At 36.2% G+C, this 21799-nt stretch overlaps 1 protein-coding gene across 3 annotated transcripts in view; it reads left to right on the forward strand.

The window, feature by feature from the left end:
• Window positions 1–18820, forward strand: part of LOC149572244 (peroxisomal (S)-2-hydroxyacid oxidase GLO4-like) — a 185842-nt gene extending 167022 nt beyond the window's left edge. For all 3 annotated transcript variants that reach the window (XM_089813481.1, XM_089813478.1, XM_089813480.1), the window contains exons 10-11: window positions 18156–18260; window positions 18432–18820. In XM_089813481.1, coding sequence (XP_089669607.1) covers window positions 18156–18260; window positions 18432–18447 — 121 coding nt within the window. In that variant the 3' untranslated portion in view covers window positions 18448–18820. The remainder of the gene's footprint in view (window positions 1–18155; window positions 18261–18431) is intronic.
• The last annotated feature ends 2979 nt before the right edge of the window (window positions 18821–21799 follow it).

Here is a 21799-nt window from a genome sequence, read left to right on the forward strand (position 1 = left end):
TGGACCCTTTCTATTTTTGGAAAGTGCATTTGGTCACATGGAGAAATAATAGGTATGACTCCTATTTCAGACGACATATTTAAATGATGAGTATTTTGGGAGTTATTATATTTTTAGTGGCCAAATTATTATTAATTATGAAATGGCTTATTAAAAAGTTATAATTTCACTTAAGTTGACAGTTGTGTTATCATTGAAAAGTGTCATTTATAAATTAGTTAAGCCAAGTCAAGTGAGAGAATCTAAAGGAAGCTTCTTATTAATGTTGTGTGTTGAAGCTTCTTGAGTGAAGTTACATTTTGACAACAAAAAGGAATTTGGAGGTTATAAATACAAGTCCATTTATTGAGAAAAGCATGCTTGAATATATATTTGCTTTTTTTGCCTTTGTGGCTTTCTGAGGTACTGAATTTTGTTGCCCTTGCTAAGATATAAGGGAAGTTGAAAAGTGTTTTCAAATCACTGCTGAGGTAAAGTGATTCCATTTAATCTCCCTTACTGGTATTATTTGTGGCTGGGAGTATTGCATTTCTGGAGTTTGATTGGCATCTTCCATTACTGTACTTACTGTGGCTTGGAAGATATATGTTGGCTGGAGGTTATCTATATTCTGCCATTGATTGAGAATAGGGCTGATAAGTAAAGAAAATCTCATGCTTTGGTACACCTAGGGTCTGGAGTTTGGCATCATTTCTCAGAGTTTTGCTGTAAGTTCTCATTGGCTCTTCACACACCTAGATTTCTGGTTGCAGGCTTTGGATTTCAGTGGTCTAAAAGTCCTGTCAAAGGACACATTAATGTCTATTGTTTGACATGTTTATCTCTACTATTTGGGTTGTTCAAACTGCATTCTAGAGCAGTATTATTTCTGAATCTGAATATCATAAAATCTCTATTTTGGGCATTTAACTCTCTGGATTTTAAATGACAATATTATGTTGTTCATTATTTATTTCTGCATATTTGGGCTGCTGTAGATACATTTTCAGGGCCTGCAATTAATTGAAAGAAGCTATTTCCAAGTTCCTCACACTAGTCTCATTTTATATATTCTGCCAGCTTTAGCTTGAATTAATAAGATTTTGCTATTACTTTCAGTATTGGCTGTTGTTAAGAATTGTCAATTCGATATTCATTATTTGGGAAATTAGTAAATCTTTAAGAATCCCAATCTCATTTACAGTTGTGAAGCCATAATTTGAGAATTTTGTTGTAGTTGCGAAGCATCTAGTTACGAACTTGCCTTAGTTCTATATGTGTGAGCTTGATTGGGGTTATTACAGAGGAACAGTACATGATTATATATGTTGAGATCAAAGCAAAGAATATAAGTTTCATTATGACAGTGGAGTGCTTGAAAAGGTTCAGCGAACTTATTGGAGATGGTCTGATATGCACAGAGCGCTTAAGTTTTATGATTCATCATGCACGATTACAGTCAAAAGATCTAAGATTGTGAACAGATTGTTTTCACACAGCGAACACATAACCTTAAGAGCACAGCACTAGTTGATCCTAATGATACTCGGCAAAGGTAGCAAAGGATACTGCGACCACAGTCTGAAATGAAGAGCAATACAATATGGACGTCAAACAGTAGATACTTAATGAAATTTATTAGGGTTCTTGAACCAGTGATGAAAATCTATGGTTATTTGATCCATCAAATGATCAATCTATGATGTGTATTAAGGCTGATTGCCTGAGATGTTCTTGGCCATCAAAAGTTTGAAAATGGACTCCATATAATCAAGCACTTGGATTGGTCTCCCCAGTGCTACAGGAATGTTTTACATCATGCAAAGACGAAAAATGAATAAGCAAGCCATTAATTGAAGCGTATTTGTTCTCCTTAGCATTAGTGATTTCCGTGGGGCTTTTTGGTATTGTTTCCTATCAATTATTATCCATATATTTTACTTACAGCACTCTATATTTATGGCAGGTATGTAAAACACGTGGGCAAAGCTTGAGTATGGACACGGGAGGAGAGTCTTTGCAGAGGAAGCCTCGAGTGACAAACAAGCCAAGTTTGACTCATACATGCCTCCAAAGGTCACCCTGTCCGTGTATTCTTGCACTCAAATGTCCAAAAGTATACACTTGGAAACCTTGTCATCATCTAGAAGAAGCTATGGTGTGCACTGAAGCCTATTTGGATATAGAGCTTGAGCGATTTGGTGACCTCTAACAATTATTAAATTGGAATTGGCCATCATATAATGAGTGGAAACCATGAAAAACTGATCATTATTAAATCAAAATTATATTAAAATTATATGATCGGAATTTTTGTTACAAAAGGGTGCAATGGTTAATAATGCCCCTTCATCCTTTATAAATATGAGATGAAAAATCAAAAGACACACAATTCATATATATTGATATATAAGATATACTTTTCCCAATTTTTGCTATATACTCTACGATATATTTTATTCTTTCATTGGTAAAGAAATGAAGTTTTGAACTAAGCTCATGAATTCTGGATTATTGAGTAAATATATTCATATGTGATTATGAAGTCAAACTGTATTGGATGGATTGTCCGTAAGGAGTATCTCCAATGCAATTTTATTTCGGGCATGATCAGTAAGAAATATTTATTTTATTTGCATGAAGCTTTAGAGTTGAAATATTATATAGTTTCATCCTTTATAATTGTTGTTTTTCTTTTATAAATAATTTATCTCCTACTTATCAATGCATGAGCTTAAGGGGCTTTCTAATGAATGGTTCATAAGGCCCAACTCTTGGTGAAGGTTTTGCAAATAGGGTTGTAAGCTTTGGGTTTAACCATGGAGGAAACTCCGTAGTTAAGCGCGCTTAAATTGGAGTAGTACTAGGATGGGTGACCTCCCGAGAGGTCCCTGTACTTCACCCCAGTGAGCATCACCTAGATCTAATGAGTGCTAAGTGTTCCATTTACTCTCATGAGAGATGGATTCATGTTGAATCACTACTCATGAAACATGGGTCAATGAGTTTGACTCAAAATCACACAGTTAAATCTTGATAGCAATATCACAATAATTTATATGATAGATAAGTGGACACAATCAATTATAGCATTTTAAAATCGAGCATCATAGATATTGAAAAATATTTAATTGTTTATGAATCGATGTCTGGTTTGCCTCCGAACCACAGGAGTTAAAATACATTCTAGATTATTTTAAAATTGTGTCCTTATATGATTTGCCGCATCTTGATTACTAAATTGTTTATAATTTACGTGTGTAGAATTTTATAAAAGTTGTATGTTTTAAACTTTTAATACTAACTCTATCGCCCTTCCGCATTGGTCTTTATATTTTTCATAATTCACAACCATATGCTAACAATTATTTCATATCTTTCCTTTGAAGAATTAATATATTCATTTGTTGCAATCATCTATAATAATTACTTTTATTTAAAATCCGCACATATTCATTATTCTTAATTTTTAATTTGTAAGTTAAAAGCTTTCTATAATTCTTGCCATTTGAAAAAGTTTTGTTGCATTCATATTCTAACCAATCTACTATAAGCATCCTGGGCTTAAGTGTTCTGTTCAGGATTAGGTAGTTTTGCAGAGCTAGAAGTGCAGGGAACTCAGACCACATTGTTCAGTTCCGTCAAGTTGGCCATAACCAATTGGATATCCCAGCATCAAGTTGGCAAGACTCGTAAGATTCCAATCTGCAATTTTGGGAACCAACAGAGTTCACCTTCTCCAATAATAGGAAATGTGTTATACATTATAGGACTGACCCACAAATATTAAATGACTGAATACATGATACTTTATAAGAACATCTGTGACCTTAGATATAGGTCCTCACTTGATCCAAGAAACCATATGCAAAGCCACATAACCTCATGGAAAGAGATAAACCTCGCAGAAGCAAAACATTATGCATTGTTGGAAGAACCATACAGGAAATTAGTACCCGAGAAGATGAAACATAACTCCGAACATGTGTAACATTGAATTCTGTGAACATGGGAGAGGTTTACAATAATAAACCAAGCCCACGAAATCTGAAATAGGGAATCAAGTGATCGCCAACTCAAACTGTCAGACTAGAACTAGAAAACAAAAAACAAAACAAATATCTTTTTGGGTGATGCAATATCGCCAACAACCCAAGGATGCTCCCGCATCAATCTAGGTGATGCTCACAAAGGCAAAGCACCAAGACTTCTCGGGAGGCCACCATCCCAGTACTACTACAACTCAAGTGTACTTTGCTATGATGTTTCCTCCATGGTTAAAACCACTCTGCTTGCAACCCCATTCGCAAAACCTTCAGCAAATGTTGTGCCTTATGAACCATCCATTTGAAAGCCCCTTAAGCTCATCTATTGATAAATATGAGATATTTTTCATAGCAAGGAAAATTGTGATATTGCTATCAGGATTCAATTGTATAGTTTTTTGAGTCGAACTCATGAACCATGTTTCATGGGCAGTGGTTTGCATGAACCCATCACTCATGAGAATGAATGGAACACTTCGCACTTATTGAATCTAGGTGATGCTCAGAGATGAAGCACCAAGACTTCATAGGGGGTCACCCATCTTAGTACTAATCCAGCTCGAGTGAGCTTCATTATGGAGTTTACTCCATGGTTAAAACCAATCTGTTTGCAACCCCAGTGGCAAAACCTTCAACAAGTGTCGTGCCATATGACCCATTCTTTAGAAAACTCCTTAAGATCAGCAACTGATAAGTAGGAGATATTTTTCGTAGCATGTCAAATTGTGATATTGCTATTAAGATTCAACTATGTATTTTTTTGAGTCAAACTCATTGACCCATGTTTCATGAGTAGTGGTTCACATGAATACATCTCTCATGAGAATGAATATGTTATAGTTGCATACCACAAACGACTAAATTCATAATACTGATTTTGAAGATTGCAAGTATCTTGAAACAGATTCCATGAGTGGTCTTGATCCAATTCCTTGATATTTGTCAATTGCTTGATTGATGCCTGGTTTTTTATTATTGATGGTAGATCTGTATATTTGATCTGCTCACTTTGACATTTTATTCCAAGAAGAGGTTTGACTTATATTGTCCTCAAGAAGGGACAAATGGCCAGAGCCTTTGCCAAGGATAACCTTTCTCAAAAGAGGTGTCTTCTCTACAGAACCATTGCCTTAATATTTCAGTCAATCTGCCTTTTTGTTCATAGATCTAATGCTTCTTTCCATGTGATGATTTTATTCTTCCTCCCCTTCAAATGAATTCTTCCTTTTATACCCTCCAATATGAGGTTGAAGTCATGATTCTTCACCATTTTTACTCCTTCAAAAGAGTTATGACTTTTGCTCTTAACAACTGGATAAAACTCTTAGTTGCCGATTCATGACACGAATCCGATTTGGGCACGTGAATCGGATCCGTGGATTTGGAATTTTTTTCCCAATTATGATTCGTGGAGGATTTGTGCATATATACATATATATACTAAAAAATAAGAGATATACATAATTCTAAAACTATATCATTACATAGTATGAATCTATGATTCTAGTATGCATCTATGAATCTAGTATACTTGATCAGTGATAATTAATCTATTTTCACAATTATAAAGAAAATCAACACATTCACATTGAATTACTGAAAGTGAAAGTTTGTAACATTCAAAATATAGATCATTAAACTTAAAGTTTGTAACATGATTTACTCAAGACTAAAGTTTTTGATTTAATCATCAAATGGATTTTTAAGAAAATCCCCATCAGAGGGATACTGATGAGCTACAAGTGTTGCATCTGTATCAGTAGAGGAACTCAAAACCAGGTTGTAGTAGAGGGGATTGTGAACTCATAATCCTCCTCATCATCATCCACATCAATCAAAGTGGATCTAGCAAGATCCCGGATGGTCATATGTAAATTAGGAGTCTCGGGTGCTACATCCCAAAGCTTTTTGGGCCCCTTCTTGGACATTGGATCCTTCCGTGACAACAACTGCAAATTGTTGTGAATGAACACAAGGTCTTCTTTTTTTAGAGTCAACCGGTAGCATTTGATTGAGTGGATAAAAGAGTAAGTACTCTGATTCTGCTCAGCTGCAGAAGAGTTGGCAACCTAAAGAGAAATTAAAAATTATATTTACAACAATCAAGATAAATAAATTAAATAATAAATTCAAGGAATTGAGAGTGTTAACCTTTAATAAATCAACTTTAGGCGATAAATTTTACAAACTTGGGATAGGACCTTTATGGAAAGAGGTTGGAGGTACATGAAGGCTTGCCCATGAAGGTACCACCATTTGATGCCATCCATCCTGCTTTGGTCTACTATGGCAATAGGGTGGAAATTCTCACCTAAGATGAAGGTAGGAAATTCACTCCTCACAATTGCCCCAATCTCTGGATCTTGGAATATTTTAGCTAGTGCCCTCTTATACCCATTTGCAACCTCTGCATCTCGAAATGGTGGCACTCTACCTGGAAGGAGAAGCACATCTACACTATAGTACCTAGGGATAACAAAAGACAATTGAACACTATCAAATATCAATAGCACAAACATTGGATAAAATAAGCACAAGCATTTGATAAGAACTACAATACCTCAGGGATAGAGCATATGCAAGGAGGTGCAAAGCTGTGGTCATCTTGTTCCATCAATGATGAACAATTGTTTCCACCTTCTTGTAAAGGGTGTCCTCAGGATCATTCTCCCTCCTTTGTATGACCTAGGATATGAGATTTGAATAATAGTTATAATTAGTGAATATGTCAATTTAAACTTTAGAATCTAGATATCTCTTAAATAAAAAATTGTTGTAAAAGAGTGTAGAACTTACCATTTTAATTTTTTCTAACATAGGGTCCATGGAATCATAAATATCCCCAAAGCATGACTCATCGTTGTTTGCAAAGCGAAGCATTACCATTATTGGATCAGTGACTTCCAACACATAAGTCACAAGACCCCACCAATCCTCATCCAGTATCATTCTTCTCACATTTAAGACCCTTGTATTGAAATTCTTCCAAATGCCCCATTGGGGGCTAATGACCATATGTTTCAATGCTTCTTTGACCTTCACAAGTCATCTCAAAACGATTGTGTGAGAGACAAAGTGGGTTTCAGCAATCTAAGAACATGTTAAACTCAAGTTAGTAATACATTTAAAAATTAAAACATGTTAATGTAAAAAACAAAAACAATTATGGAATCCAATAATATTCAATTATATATTAAATATACAAATTTACCTTCAATAATTCCAAGTCCGAGAAACTCCTAAAAATTGCTTGTGACATGTGATTTGTCACAAACATTTGAATCTCTTCAACTTCCTCATATATCTTTTTGACCCAATATATTTCAGTGCCAATTGCTTTCATCACCAAATTGAGAGAGTGAGACGGTGCATGGTGTCCAAAAGATATGATCATTTCTAGACTCTACAATTATCCTTCGAGCCCTGCAAACTTTTGCATTGTCCATGACCACTTGGACAACATTATCAGGACCCATTGAGTCTATGGCATCAATGAGAATGCGTGAAATAAATTCTGAATTTTTCACTTGCCCTTCACAATCAACTGCCTTCAAGAACATTGTCCCCTTAGGGCATACAACAACATTGATCAATGGACAATTTCTACAATCTTTCCACCCATCCGAAATAATAGACACACTCGATTGAACCCAAAAATCTCTTATTAATTGAAGTTTAGCCTCTACAAATTTCCTCTCATCATGTAATATGATAGTGCACAACTTCTCATAACCAGATGGTTTGTAACTATGGGTTGCTTCATTTATTGCTTCCACCATCTCCCTAAAATAAGGTGATCTCACAAAATTAAATGAAACACCATTTGCAATTTGTAATGTCCCCCACTTAGCCAGTTTGGAGGTATGTTGTCGTTAGCCCATTCTTGTATGGTCCCGAGGGCTAACCAAGACTTCAAAAGGGATCCTGAGGTTATTTGGCCTAGTCAAATTTAATTACAGGCCAAACGGAGTTCGTTTGTTGGGTTGTCAGGAAGACTTACTATTTTTAGTAAGCCAATAGGGGGATGCAGTGCTTTCAATTTTCAGTGACAGGATGAGATGCGTTTTGTTGGGCTCTTTCTAATGAGCTATTATATGTGGGATTTCGAGTTTATTTGGTATATTATTTTAATGTTTGAAGTTACAACGGTAAAGTGAATATTTAAATTAAATATTATAATGTTTCATAAAGTCACTTTATAAAAATCAAGAGTCCCCCTTTTGAGTACATACATAGACTTTGTAAAAAGAAAAAAAGAAGTAATATTAAAAGTCATGTATTATCCCACATTGGCAAGACGGAAGCGTGGAGCAAGTGAGGAAGGGATTAAAAGGAAGAGGATAGCTCTCATTTATGGAGGCTTGGAAATATCAAAGAAATTGGAGAATTTTCTAGAGATTATATCTCAATAGTTTGAAGGACAAAATCCCTTCAAGCTGGAAATCTTGATGCCATTGAAAGATATGGTCTTGAGATTCAACATGGTAGCAGTCTGAAAAAAGCAGATACGAAAAAGCAGCCCGAAAAAAGCGGAACCGAAAAAGCAGGCAGAAAAAGCAATCCGTAAAAGCAGTTCAAAAAGCGGAACCGAAAAAGCAGGCTGAAAAAGCGGGTACGAAAAAGCAGGCTGAAAAAGCAATTCGAAAAAAGCAAAGCAGAAGGGGTAGTATAGAAGGAAATTATTTCAGCCATCTACAACCAGGTTCTTTTGTTAGTATTGTTTTTAGGGTGTTATAAGCTTTCAGTTGTAAGTGTGCATTATACCAACATTATCATTTTGTAATCCATGTAAATGCCAAAGTCTTGGCCTTATTTCATGAGCATTGTAATTTTTATTGCAATTAAGAAGATAATAGTTGCTGGTGTCATTTAAGCAATTTAATATCATTATTTATCAGCTAGTTAGTTTGCATACCAACTGTTTGTAAAAATGTTAGTTGGCTGTAGGTGTTCATTTCTCATGCTTAGATCATATATATGCACTGAATATTGTCAAAATTAGTAGCACACTCATGTTAGGTCATTTGTGTAGTCCATTGTAGTCTTCTAGCACAAGATTTTCATTGATGCAAATTGTAAAAAGGTCATTTGAAGCTAGCTGAAATACTATATCAGTCATACGTCCCTTGCATGTGAATTGTTTGACAAAATTCTTTGAGCTTTCATCAGCATTTTTGAGGGCAGATTTGAGGAGGGTTATTACTGTGGTATTAGGGCTATAAGTCCTGCCATCCTGTGGTCTTATAGGGAATTTGGAACAGCCAAATAGAGGGGAAAGTGTTTGACGAAATGTCAAAACACTAAAATCAGAGCATTTTTTGTTTGAGAATGCGATAGGGGCCTTATAATTTCCGCAATACCAGAGTAAGACAAAATAGGATTTCAGACCTGCAGAGCAAACAATCTAGTTCATCCGTGCAGTTGGACATAGAATCCAGTCATACAGACACAGAGGAGGTATTCTTTCATCAAGACATCAATATGGGTGATCGAGATGACAGGAATGCTCGAGATCCTGGAGAGGAAAGATTCTTACAGTTATTAGAGACCTTGGCACAGGGACAATGATTAGCAGAACAGAGGGCATAGGAACAAAATCAGAGAATGGAGCTTATGATGCAGATGATGGCTCGTCAAATGGGGTTGAACGCTAACATAGGTGGAGGAAATAATCAGAATGGTAATAATCAGAATGGTAACAATCAGAATGGGAATAATCAGGATGGGACACATAATGGAGGTGAACAAGTTGAGAACAATTTCGGTCAAGCACCCCAACAAGCTAGGACAGTGAGTTCGAGGCCCATGATTCCCACATTTCCTCCTAGAGCTCTAGAGCAGCCCGTACCAGAGCCCCAGATCACTGATATACAGGACCAGTTGAGGAGAGATTGGGAAGCCGGAGGTCCAGAGGTCCAGATTTTACTGCTACAATTACCTTTAGGGAGTATATGGATGTGCGGATGAAACATATGCCACGTGGACATGATAGGAACTAGAGCTATGAGCTACGAAAGAAAATAGGGAAACTTCAGTTACCATATTATGATGGCTCGTGGAAGTCTATAGCAAGAGCTTGGGTTCAAAAGCTTGATACATACTTTCAATTGAACCCTATGCCTGAGGAAGAAGTTATTAAGTATGCAGCAATTCATCTGGATGGGTTAGCACACGAGTGGTGGCATCATGGTATGGTCACTATGGGTCATGCACACATTACCTCATATGTGGAGTTTACAGAGAGACTGATTGAATGTTTTGATAGGAAGGATCCAGAACTCCATTTCAAGGAGTTAGCTCAGCTTAAACAATGGGGATCATTGGAAACATACATTTCAGAATTTCAGATACTTGCAGTGTTAGTAACAGATGTATCTGAACAGAGGATACTGGTTCTATTTATGGATGGGTTAGTTGATTCGTTGAGAGGGTGGATTAAAGCTCTCAACCCTCCCACTTTGCAGGAAGCCATTAAGAAAGCTCGTGACATGGATTCCTCTTCAGCTTCTAAAAATAAATTCCAGGCAAAGAGTTTCCCTTCGAGGAAAGATAAGGTCAGTAAACCTTTTCATAGAGAGGGTCAGCCACATAGGGAGGAAAGTAAGAGGTTGGACAATGAGACACTTAATGATCTTAGGAAGAAGAAGCTTTGTTTTCATTGCAGGGAGCCTTGGGATTTGTCACATAAGTGTCCATTGAAAGCAAAAGCCAAACAGATGGAGTACTTTTCAGCCGAAGAGTCAGTGGATGGAGATTCAGAGCAGTCATCAGAATCAGATGGAGATGATAATTCTTCACATGAGGAAGCACACAGTGATAGCACGATAGCTCAATTGTCTAGCATACAGGAGGCCGTCACTTTCAGAGTTAGGGGAACTTTGGATGGACAAAGATTTGTGGCACTCATTGATACGGGGGCAACACATAACTTCATCGATAAAAAGTTTGTGACACGCAGAGGGCTACATACAGAAGAGCATAGGGGATTTAAGGTGATGGTTGCCGACGGCTTCAAAATCGACTGTACCAAGAAAATCTCCAACTTGCAGCTTCGTTTGGGAGATTATGACATGGTGGGAGATTTCTTTGTTGTCAACATTGGTGATCAGGATATGGTGCTTGGGATGAATTGGATGAAATCTCTGGAAGAGTTTACATTTAACCTCCAGAAAATGGAAATGAGGTTTGAGGCAAATGGTAAGAAGATAGTACTCAGAGGTTTGTCAGATGGGAGACTACGAGTGGTGTCACTCAAGCGGATGCAGAGTTTCTTCAGACACGACCAGGTGCAGTGGACAACAGAGTTTAGAGTAATGCCTGAGGTGACAGAGCAACATAAACAGGAGTATCCCCCTGATGTACAAAAAATAATAACCAAACATACTAAGGTGTTTGGTGAGATACCTCCAAGGAGACCCTCGGATAGGGGAATCGAGCATGTTATTGAGTTAGAGGAAGGGGCTAAGCCAGTCATCATCACACCCTACCACCATCCAAAGAGATATAAAGATGAAATAGAAAAGGCAATCAAGGAGTTGATTGACATGGGGCACATACGACCAAGCAAGAGTCCTTTTGCTTCTTCAGTAATATTGGTGAAGAAGAAGGATGGTACAATGAGGATGTGCATTGATTATAGGGAACTAAACAAGAAGAAAATCAAGAACTGATACCCTATTCCGCGCATTGATGAGCTTATTGATGAATTGCACGGTGCCTGCTACTTCTCTAAGATTGATTTGAGATCCGGCTACCACCAAATACGGGTTAGAGAGGTGGATGTGGAGAAGACAGCTTTTAGATGCCACTATGGACATTTTGAGTTCTTAGTCATGCCCTTTGGGTTGACTAATGCCCCCGCCAATTTCCAGTCCTGTATGAATAGAGTATTCAGAGATCAGTTGAGGAAGTTTGTGTTGATTTTTTTTGATGATATACTGATATACAGCCGTACTTGGGAGGAACATTTGAAGCATATTGATGCAGTGCTCAACATTCTAGAGAGGGAGTCATTATATGCCAAGATGAGTAAATGCGAGTTCGGGATGACAGAGTTGCTCTATCTAGGGCATATTATTAGTGCAGGAAGTGTTCGGGTTGACCCAGACAAGATCAGGGCCATTTTGGATTGGCCACCGCCGAGGAACATTTCGCAACTCAAGGGATTTCTTGGGCTTTGCGGGTTCTACCGCAGATTTGTGAAGGGATTGTCACATATAGCAGCACCACTTACAGATTTGACACGGAGAGACAGTTTCAAGTGGTCAGAGAAGGCTCAGGATTGTTTTGACAGGTTCAAGGAGCCGATGAGTACATGCCCTGTTTTAGCCATTCCAGATTTCACCAGGCCTTTTGAGCTGCAGTGTGATGCCTCAGGAGAGGGCGTAGGAGTTGTCCTCATGCAGGACAAACATCCCATCGCATATGAGAGCAAGAAATTACGAGGTGTTGAGAGAACTTACAGCATCTATGACAAAGAAATGCTAGCAATCATGCACGCGCTAGCTAAGTTCAGGCAATACTTAGCAAGGAGCCGATTCACAGTAAAAATAGATCATAACAGCTTGAAACATTTCCTTGGACAGAAGGATCTCAATGACAGGCAACAGAAATGAGTAAGTTACAGGCTTATGATTTTGACATAGTCTATGTCAAAGGGAAGAAAAATATCGTCGCAGATGCTTTATCCAGAAGGCCTCATTTGCTTGTTGTTGGGATAGTCATGGACGATTGGAGAGAGTTGATCTTGGCAGAGTATGCCAAGGATTGTTGGGCATCTAGTGTTATTGAAGGAACTATTCAAGATAGTTGATACACTGTTGTAAATGATTTGATCATCTACAAGGAAAGGATTTATTTAGTACCCGAGTCTGCTATGAAGCAGAAGATTCTGAGGGCATTTCATGATTCACCATTGGCAGGACATCCCGGATTCTTTAAGACATATCGACAGGTGAGAGAGCGCTTCACTTGGAAAGGACTCAAAACAAAGGTGCTTCAGTTTGTTAGGGAGTGCCCAGTATGTCAGCAGAACAAACAAGAACATTCCTTTCCAGGTCGTTTACTACAGCCCCTACCCATACCAGAGAAGAAGTGGGATAGCATTTTCATGGATTTCATTACAGGCCTCCCCAAGATACAGAGTTGAGATTGCATTTTTGTTGTGGTAGACAGATTGACAAAATTTGCACATTTCTTTGTGATTTCGTCCACATATTCAGCAGTACAGACTGCAGAGCTATTCTTTCGAGAGGTATTTAGATTACATGGGATGCCACGGAACATAGTCAGCAACAGGGATAGTAGGTTTATGAGCCACTTTTGGCAGGAGTTGTTTAGGTTGTGTGGAACAGAGCTAACTCCGAGTACCAGTTACCACCCCCAAACTGATGGGCAGACAGAGATAGTGAATAAATGGGTTGAGGGGTACCTTCAAAACTACATTGCAGGAGAGCAGAAGGCTTGGGTGAAGTGGCTGCATCTAGGGGAGTACTGCTATAATACCTCTTTCCATATGTCTATTCAAATGTCCCCTTTCATGGCACTGTACGGGTATGATGCTCCTAATTTTCTGGATTTATTATTTGGGGACAGTAGGGTGCCTAAGGCCAAGGATATATTGCAGGAGTGTCAGGACATTATGCGATCCTTGAAGGAAAATTTGCAAGGGGCACAAAATTAGCAGAAGCAATATGCTAATCAGCATAGGGTTGAGAGATCTTTCGAGGTAGGAGACATGGTGTACCTCATGTTACAGCCGTATAGACAGTCCTCTCTCAAGAGGAGTGGAGCAGAGAAATTGAAACCACGCTACTATGGACCATTCAAAGTAATCAGGAGAGTGGGTGAGGTAGCTTATGAGTTGGAGCTGCCTGCAGACAATAAAGTACATAACGTGTTCCATGTGTCACACCTTAAGAAGGCATTGGGGCATAATGTGGTGCCTTAAGTAGTATTGCCACCTCTCGATGATGAGGGAAAACTTATCTTGATTCCTGAGGCTATACTTGACTCCAGGGAGAGGGTGCTTCGCAGGCGGACTATCAGGGAGTACCTAGTAAAGTGGAGGAACCTACCCTTTGAGGATGCGACATGGGAGGCAAAGGAGATTATTCAGCATCCTGAGTTGAGATTGCTTGGGGACAAGCAATTTCAAGAGGGGCGGACTGTAATGTCCCCCACTTAGCCAGTTTGGAGGTATGTTGTCATTAGCCCATTCTTGTATGGTCTCGAGGGCTAACCAGGACTTCAAAAGGGATCCTAAGGTTATTTGGCCTAGTCAAATTTAATTATAGGCCAAATGGAGTTCGTTTGTTGGGTTGTCAGGAAGACTTACTATTTTTAGTAAGCCAATAGGGGGATGGAGTGCCTTCAATTTTCAGTGACAGGATGAGATGCGTTTTGTTGGGCTCTTTCTAATGAGCTATTATATGTGGGATTTCGAGTTTATTTGGTATATTATTTTAATGTTTGAAGTTACAACGGTAAAGTGACTATTTAAATTAAATATTATAATGTTTCATAAAGTCACTTTATAAAAATCAAGAGTCCCCCTTTTGAGTACATACATGGACTTTGTAAAAAGAAAAAAAGAAGTAATATTAAAAGTCATGTATTATCCCACATTGGCAAGACGGAAGCGTGGAGCAAGTGAGGAAGGGATTAAAAGGAAGAGGATAGCTCTCATTTATGGAAGCTTGGAAATATCAAAGAAATTGGAGAATTTTCTGGAGATTATATCTCAATAGTTTGAAGGATGAAATCCCTTCAAGTTGGAAATCTTGACGCCATTGAAAGATATGGTCTTGAGATTCAACATGGTAGTAGTTTGAAAAAAGCAAATACAAAAAAGCAGCCCGAAAAAAGCGGAACCGAAAAAGCAAGCTAAAAAAGCGGGTACGAAAAAGCAAGCCGAAAAAGCAATTCGGAAAAAGCAAAGTAGAAGGGGCAGTATAGAAGGAAATTATTTCAGCCATCTACAACTAGGTTCTTTTGTTAGTATTGTTTTTAGGGTGTTATAAACTTTCAGCTGTAAGTGTGCATTATACCAGTATTATCATTTTGTAATCCATGTAAATGCCAAAGTCTTGGCCATATTTCATGAGCATTGTAATTTTCATTGCAATTAAGAAGATAATAGTTGCTGGTGTCATTTAAGCAATTTAATATCATTATTTATCGGCTAGTTAGTTTGCATACCAACTGTTTGTAAAAATGTCAGTTGGCTGTAGGTGTTCATTTCTCATGCTTAGATCATATATATGCACTGAATATTGTCAAAATTGGTAGCACACTCATGTTAGGTCATTTGTGTAGTCCATTGTAGTCTTCTAGCACAAGATTTTCATTGATGCAAATTGTAAAAAGGTCATTTGAAGCTAGCTGAAATACTATATCAGTCATACGTCCCTTGCATGTGAATTGTTTGACAAAATTCTTTGAGCTTTCATCAGCATTTTTGAGGGCAGATTTGAGGAGGGTTATTACACAATTAAACAACATCCAATTTTGTGATGAGTAATGTCTCTCTTTTCATTTTGTGATCCGATATGCGAATCCATTAACTAAGCTAAAACTTAATTATATTTTAATAATTTTTCTTATTCTAACAAATCTCTGCCTTATACATAATTTACTGCTTTTAATACAAATTGCTTCCTTTATGAATTTTTTACACCCTCCTAATAATGATCACCGCCTTCCAAGTAATCAGACCTTTCTACTTTTTAAATGCACGTCATTTGTCATTATTCAAAAGAGTGTCAGCCTTAAGGAAATATAAATTTAATTTATTTTAAACATTGAACAAGTTGGCCAAAATATCTAAAATTTATTGTTTTGATTGAAGGCAACATATTACTTGGAGGTTGACCTTAAACAGATTTAGTCTACTTTTATTTATCTTTATTTTGAGTCGGCCTTTGTCATGGTGTTGTGATCTGGGTTACAAGCCCTCATCTCAGGAGTGTTGTGCCTGAAGATGATTTGATGTAATCTAGGCACTTAGCAAATTTTCAGATCAAAATTGCAACATCTGTCTTTTTCCTCAAGAGAATCTGTGCCAAAAAGTTTATTTTGCATTTTTCTCATAAAGCCTCATATTTTTTCTGGCTATTGTAAGAAATTGCATTTTAAAAATACCTAAACTCTCTTAGGTCTCTCCATTTAGAAAATTAAATCTATAAAACGCCTTAGCCTCTCTCATTCTAAAAAGAACTAGAAATAGTTGCCAAAAGACAGTAAAAATTAATTTCAAATTTCACTCTTGGTGAATATTTGTGTTAAGCTTGAATGTTAGCATGGTTTCTTGCTTCTTAAAGTCATTTTTAAGTTCAGTAGTATGAAGATATATTGGGATTGATATTTGGTAAAGTTCCAGGATCATACCACCGGTGCTTGCTAATTGTAAGTTTCAACGTATGGTTAGTCTGAGCCCATCATTTATGTATTCAAGTTCAATCATTAGTTGTTTATGAATGAGTTGGTTCTGTAAATTTGAAGAATTCCTCTGAAGATTGCATCTATTTTGTTGTAGCTTTGATATAATCTAGTGAAATTAAATCCGGTTGACATTTTGGAATTCATATATTAAAATTTAATATTCACAAATTTTCATTCAGGTCTTACTTTAGCTTTCTGAACTCTACTCTTTAAGTTTATTTTGGAATTAGTTTTGACGAGTTTTATAACGTCAATTCTTATTGTAAAATCTGATGATATTGATATTTTAGATCTTAGGGTTTTCTGAGAAATCTTGCACAAACAGACTTCCAACTATGTGGGATATCAGCAAAATCAGATACATTGACTGAGCTATCTGAAGCACAGTCAAGACCTGATTACCAAAACCTTGGGGTAATGATATTTGAGCCGTCAAATAGGTTTTCCTTTCAAGAGAGAAGAAGATACCCAGTGCATTTTATTCTATATTGGAAAGTGCAAAAACATTAATCATCTTCCACCATCAAACCAACTTTGTGCAAAAAAAATCACTTATGAGGTGCGAGTCCAGTTCCGCTAGGGATGCATCCTTAGGTACGTAGACATAGATTATAGTTTGAAATTCTATATTCGAAGGAAAAACCATGAAGCTTTTTTGAGTCTAACGTAGCAATAATCATTTTGAGTGGAGATATATTGCATGCTAACTGCGTAATCAACTTCTTTGGATCAATTTGCGCAAGTACAGAGCAAGAAAAACAGCTTATTTTATTTTATTTTCTCATCGGTTTGAATTTTAATTAATTATAATTTCTCTTCGCCACAGTAAGGAAATTAGTTAAGACGCAAGACAAGGTAGCATGGTGAGGGTTTTCTCCATTTTGACTCTTTAGCTTTGCTATTTCTATGTTGTTGATAGATGCTAGAAGGGAAGAACTCGTAGCGTTGGCACCCCATGATAAGTTAAATTCTAACACAATTTAATTTTAACGAGGATTAATAATCCTCGACTATTATCCGGTGGAAAATAGTCCGCTCGACTATATGTTTTTCATGATCCATTCGGAATGATACCATATAATTAGTTGAAGAGGATCTTAAGTGGAAAAGGCTACACATTGTTTTCCTCATCGCCTCATTATTGCTATGATAGTTGTAGAAGATAACCAACACACAAAATAATGGGAACATATTCTATAACGGAGTAGGCCGTCAGAGCTTTTGCTCAGCTAGGGCCTATAGAGAAATAGTCTAGTTCCATGTAAAATATGGTAGTGAGCTAATATATTTTTTAACTTGAAATAGAGAAATATTTCCTACGCAGAGTGTCCATCTGTTATACAACAGCAAAGTAAGTATGGAGCACTGATAATTTTTTATAGCCTTTTGAAATTTTAAATGCCTTCCATGGTTAGTATCCACTGCAAAGTTGTGTTTGTGACTTTTTAGCTTCAATAAATATTTAAACTATTTCTCAATCACTTATATAGTTTTTCTTTGCTATATACCCCCTCATCTCCCCTTGTGTATAGTATTCAATATTAATTACAATGAATCACAACGTTGAATACCACGCATAAGAAAGTGATGCCGTTAGGCGCACATTTTCCTTATTTGATAGTTGAAGGGTCTTTGCATACTTTCCAAAATATTAATATGCACTAATATTTATATACTTATTATGAGCAGGTTGTCCATGCTGTACGAGGAAGAGTCCCTGTACTATTGGATGGTGGCATTCGTCGTGGCACAGATGTGTTCAAAGCATTGGCTCTTGGAGCACAAGCAGTTCTGGTCTGTGACATCTTTCTCTTTTTTGTTTTTATTTTTTTCCGGAGTTTTATTAAATGTTACACAGAAAATGCAGAATGGCCAGGTAAATGGATTGGCTTCACATGATTGCATTAGTATTTTCTTGCTTTTGAGTAAGAATCTCAAGTTGTTTTCCAATTCGCAACACTGCAGGTGGGACGGCCAATAGTATTTGGTCTCGCAGTGAAAGGCCAGAGTGGCGTTAAGAAAGTGTTAGATATGCTTCATGATGAGCTTGAATTGGCCATGTCTCTCAGCGGTTGTTGTTCTGTCAAAGCTATCACTAGGTCTCATGTTCAAACTGAGCATGAAATGATGCGATCATTGCTATGATATTTTAATTGCAAAGATGAGAGTTGAACACGTTTTCTAGTTTGTGCTTGTTAGTTCAGCATGACTTGGCTCGCACTGAAGAGGGTCATTCATAACACTATTCAAAAGGCATGGATCCTTTATTTTGTTAGACCATGAAAAGAGGGGCTCTATGTATTTAGCAATTGAGCAAGTGGTGAAATCATTACTACATGGAGGAGTTTTTTAAATGCTAGCAACTCTTGTTAGCATCGATCTATCTTGAAAACCAATCAATTAAGCTTTCAAAGCTTTCAGAAATGCTAAAATATTTAAAATATTACCATGCCAACCAGTCATGATAATGTGTCCATCTCTTGGTCTTTGTCCAAGCTGCGAGGTTTTTGCTTTAGCGTATGTGATTCGGCATTGTAAGACTGTATCATGCTTTTTAATGTAGTATGTTTTTCTCCTTAAAAAATGTGATGTCCTAATTTCAGAATAGTTTTAAATGGGAAATAAAGATTAATTACTAATATTAGATTATTAAAATAATCTTATTATTATTATTTATTTTAAAATACAAATATTATTTATAATATTAAATATCTTTAATATATACTATTGAATATATTTAAATCTAAAATATATATAATAATATCAAATTAAATATAAATTTTAATATATATTTTATATATAATAACATATCATTATAGACATATACATATTGAAATAATAATAACATAATATATATAGAAATATATATCAACTATCATTATATTTTATACAATAATAAATATTAATATATTAAGCATATAGGTTATGAGTTATCTAATTAAAGTATATATAATGAATTAATATTAATAATATTGTATTAATAAACAGTGATATAATATTAATATCAATAATATAATATACATATTAAAAGAAAAGACGTGTCTCTTCTCTTATTACTATATAAAAAGAAGTATTATATCAGTATGGGGGATATGAATGGATTTTATAAAACCTAAAATATAAATCGAAGGTAAAAATGAGTAATGTCTCGAAAGAGGACATTACAATTGGTCTCAGAGCTGTTTTCCTACCAGCCTATGAGAGTGTGTATGAGCAATAAAATAAAATACAGTTCATTTGTTTGGAGCAGAGTATAGATTGTAGTTTGGAAGGATAACCAATACGTTGAACAATTAATTGGTTTGCAGTAATCTATTCTGAAGCTGGTATTTTAACTGATTGAAATTTGGAAGCTATTACAAGCTTTATAATTTTAATATGTGAAAAGGCAATACTAGAGCATTTGTTATTTCTGAGAAAGAGTGTGTGGGACATATAACATTGGCATAAATTAAAGAAAAAATTCTTGAGGAACCAATAGCCTGAATTCGCATATTTTTAGTGTGGGTCTGACTCATCTGAAGATTGCTATATGAAATTATTTTTGAAACCAAAGAAAGGAGTTCAGAAGTTTATTAGAAATGTTTGTATCCATGTAATGTTTGCGGCTACTATATTGAAAGAAAAACTATGGAAGTGGAAGTGTGAAGAATAATATTTATCAACGCTGGGAGTATAAGTGGCGAATTAATGTTTGTACACCCAATATTTATTTTCAGTGTTCTCCAATGGTTCAATAATTCAATTTAATAGTTTTGAAGAAGGTTGTCGTGAAATATTCTAATATTTAGATAAAGTCTATAGACTCGGGCTAAATATTTGAGAGGAGAGTTTTCTATTGGCTCAAACGCTCGTGATCGTTTTCCTAAAGGTGGCTTGAAGCTGCATTGCCGCTAAATATTTTATACAAATGTTGCAATAACATTTTTCGGCTTTCTTGTTACTTGATCATGCATAACCTTGTCACAATTGTGGGGTCTACTGGAAAACGTTCTCAGAAATATTGTTATTGTATGGAGTTTACTTGATCATTGGAAAAATTGTTTGTGCAACCATTGACCGACTTCTTAATGCAACATGCCCTTCATTTCCTTCACTTTGGCTACAAATATGTCGCAACGTGGGGTTTGCAGCATCAACCAAAAACTAAAAGTGCCAACAATGGTTCGCTACAATCAGAGAAGATTATAATAATGATTCCTTTAGAGAAGACGATGAAGGTATGACTGCAAACTCTATGAAGGTTCAGAATCCATTTCCAGTCATTTACACAAAGTTGATAAAGCTCTCTTCACACGAGAGAATAGAACATGCACTCAGTGGTGCACTAGGCATTTTGCAAAATCTTCATCGATGTGTGCAGAGATTGGAGTTTGAAGAAGTTAAATGATTTAGTAATTTAAACCGCGATAGGATTTCAATGGTTGGGGCCCTCTCTGAAAATGATCGTAGCTTCACGTATTCTTGTGATTGTACGAGGCATTGCAGGTGCTCTGTGTTTAAACAAACGGAAGAGTTTTCTAGGCACATATTGGGAATTGACTTTCAAACTGCTGTTTCCAGATTTATGACAAGACAAAGTGCAATCTTTCCATATCAAAGAGTTATTATATAGTTTGTTATACTACTGAGGAACATAATAGACTGATGAATTACCAAGTGCACAGATTTAATTCCAGAACTCTTATTTCTGTTACTAGTGTTGACTAATATCTCCAACAAAAAAATTATGTCGCATTATTGCTTGCATAAGTTCTTTGAAAGAAACTCTTAAGTCGGCTAGTAAAGAAATAAATACCAGTTACAGTTATTATTAAAATGTTTAAATGTTGAGTATATGTAAAATGTTTGACAAAAAATTTGGATGTTCTTGGATGGTACTGTTCATAAGGGGTTGACCAAAAGGTTGTTTAATGAACTTGTGGATTTAATAAGGGCATCAAATGACATATTGGATTGGCCAATGTAGTTAGGAGAAAGTGTCTCAAGGGGCGTAAAACTTATGTATTGTGAATATTTGGAAGGTGCAAGAATGAAACAATTGCTGCATATATGTCGATTAAAATCACATGAATTAAACACACTCCTTTATAGCTGGAAGAAGATTTATGATTCAGAACACTAGAAAGGAAAGTTATCTTATAAAGAGGCTAAGACTGATAATAAGGAAAGGTTTAGACACGCTGCAATAATTACAGAGATAAAAAGTTTATTTAGAGATCTAGAATTAAGCATTTCTTTGGAATATAGACTGCAGTTATGTTGTCACAAAGGGTTTGAAATATTTCAAATATTCAGATTGACTTTTAAATTAAATGGATATTCAAACTTAA

This window comes from Cupressus sempervirens, chromosome 2, assembly GCF_028749045.1.
Source record: "Cupressus sempervirens isolate cs-2001-9-10 chromosome 2, ASM2874904v1, whole genome shotgun sequence".
NCBI classification, from domain to species: Eukaryota; Viridiplantae; Streptophyta; class Pinopsida; order Cupressales; family Cupressaceae; genus Cupressus; species Cupressus sempervirens.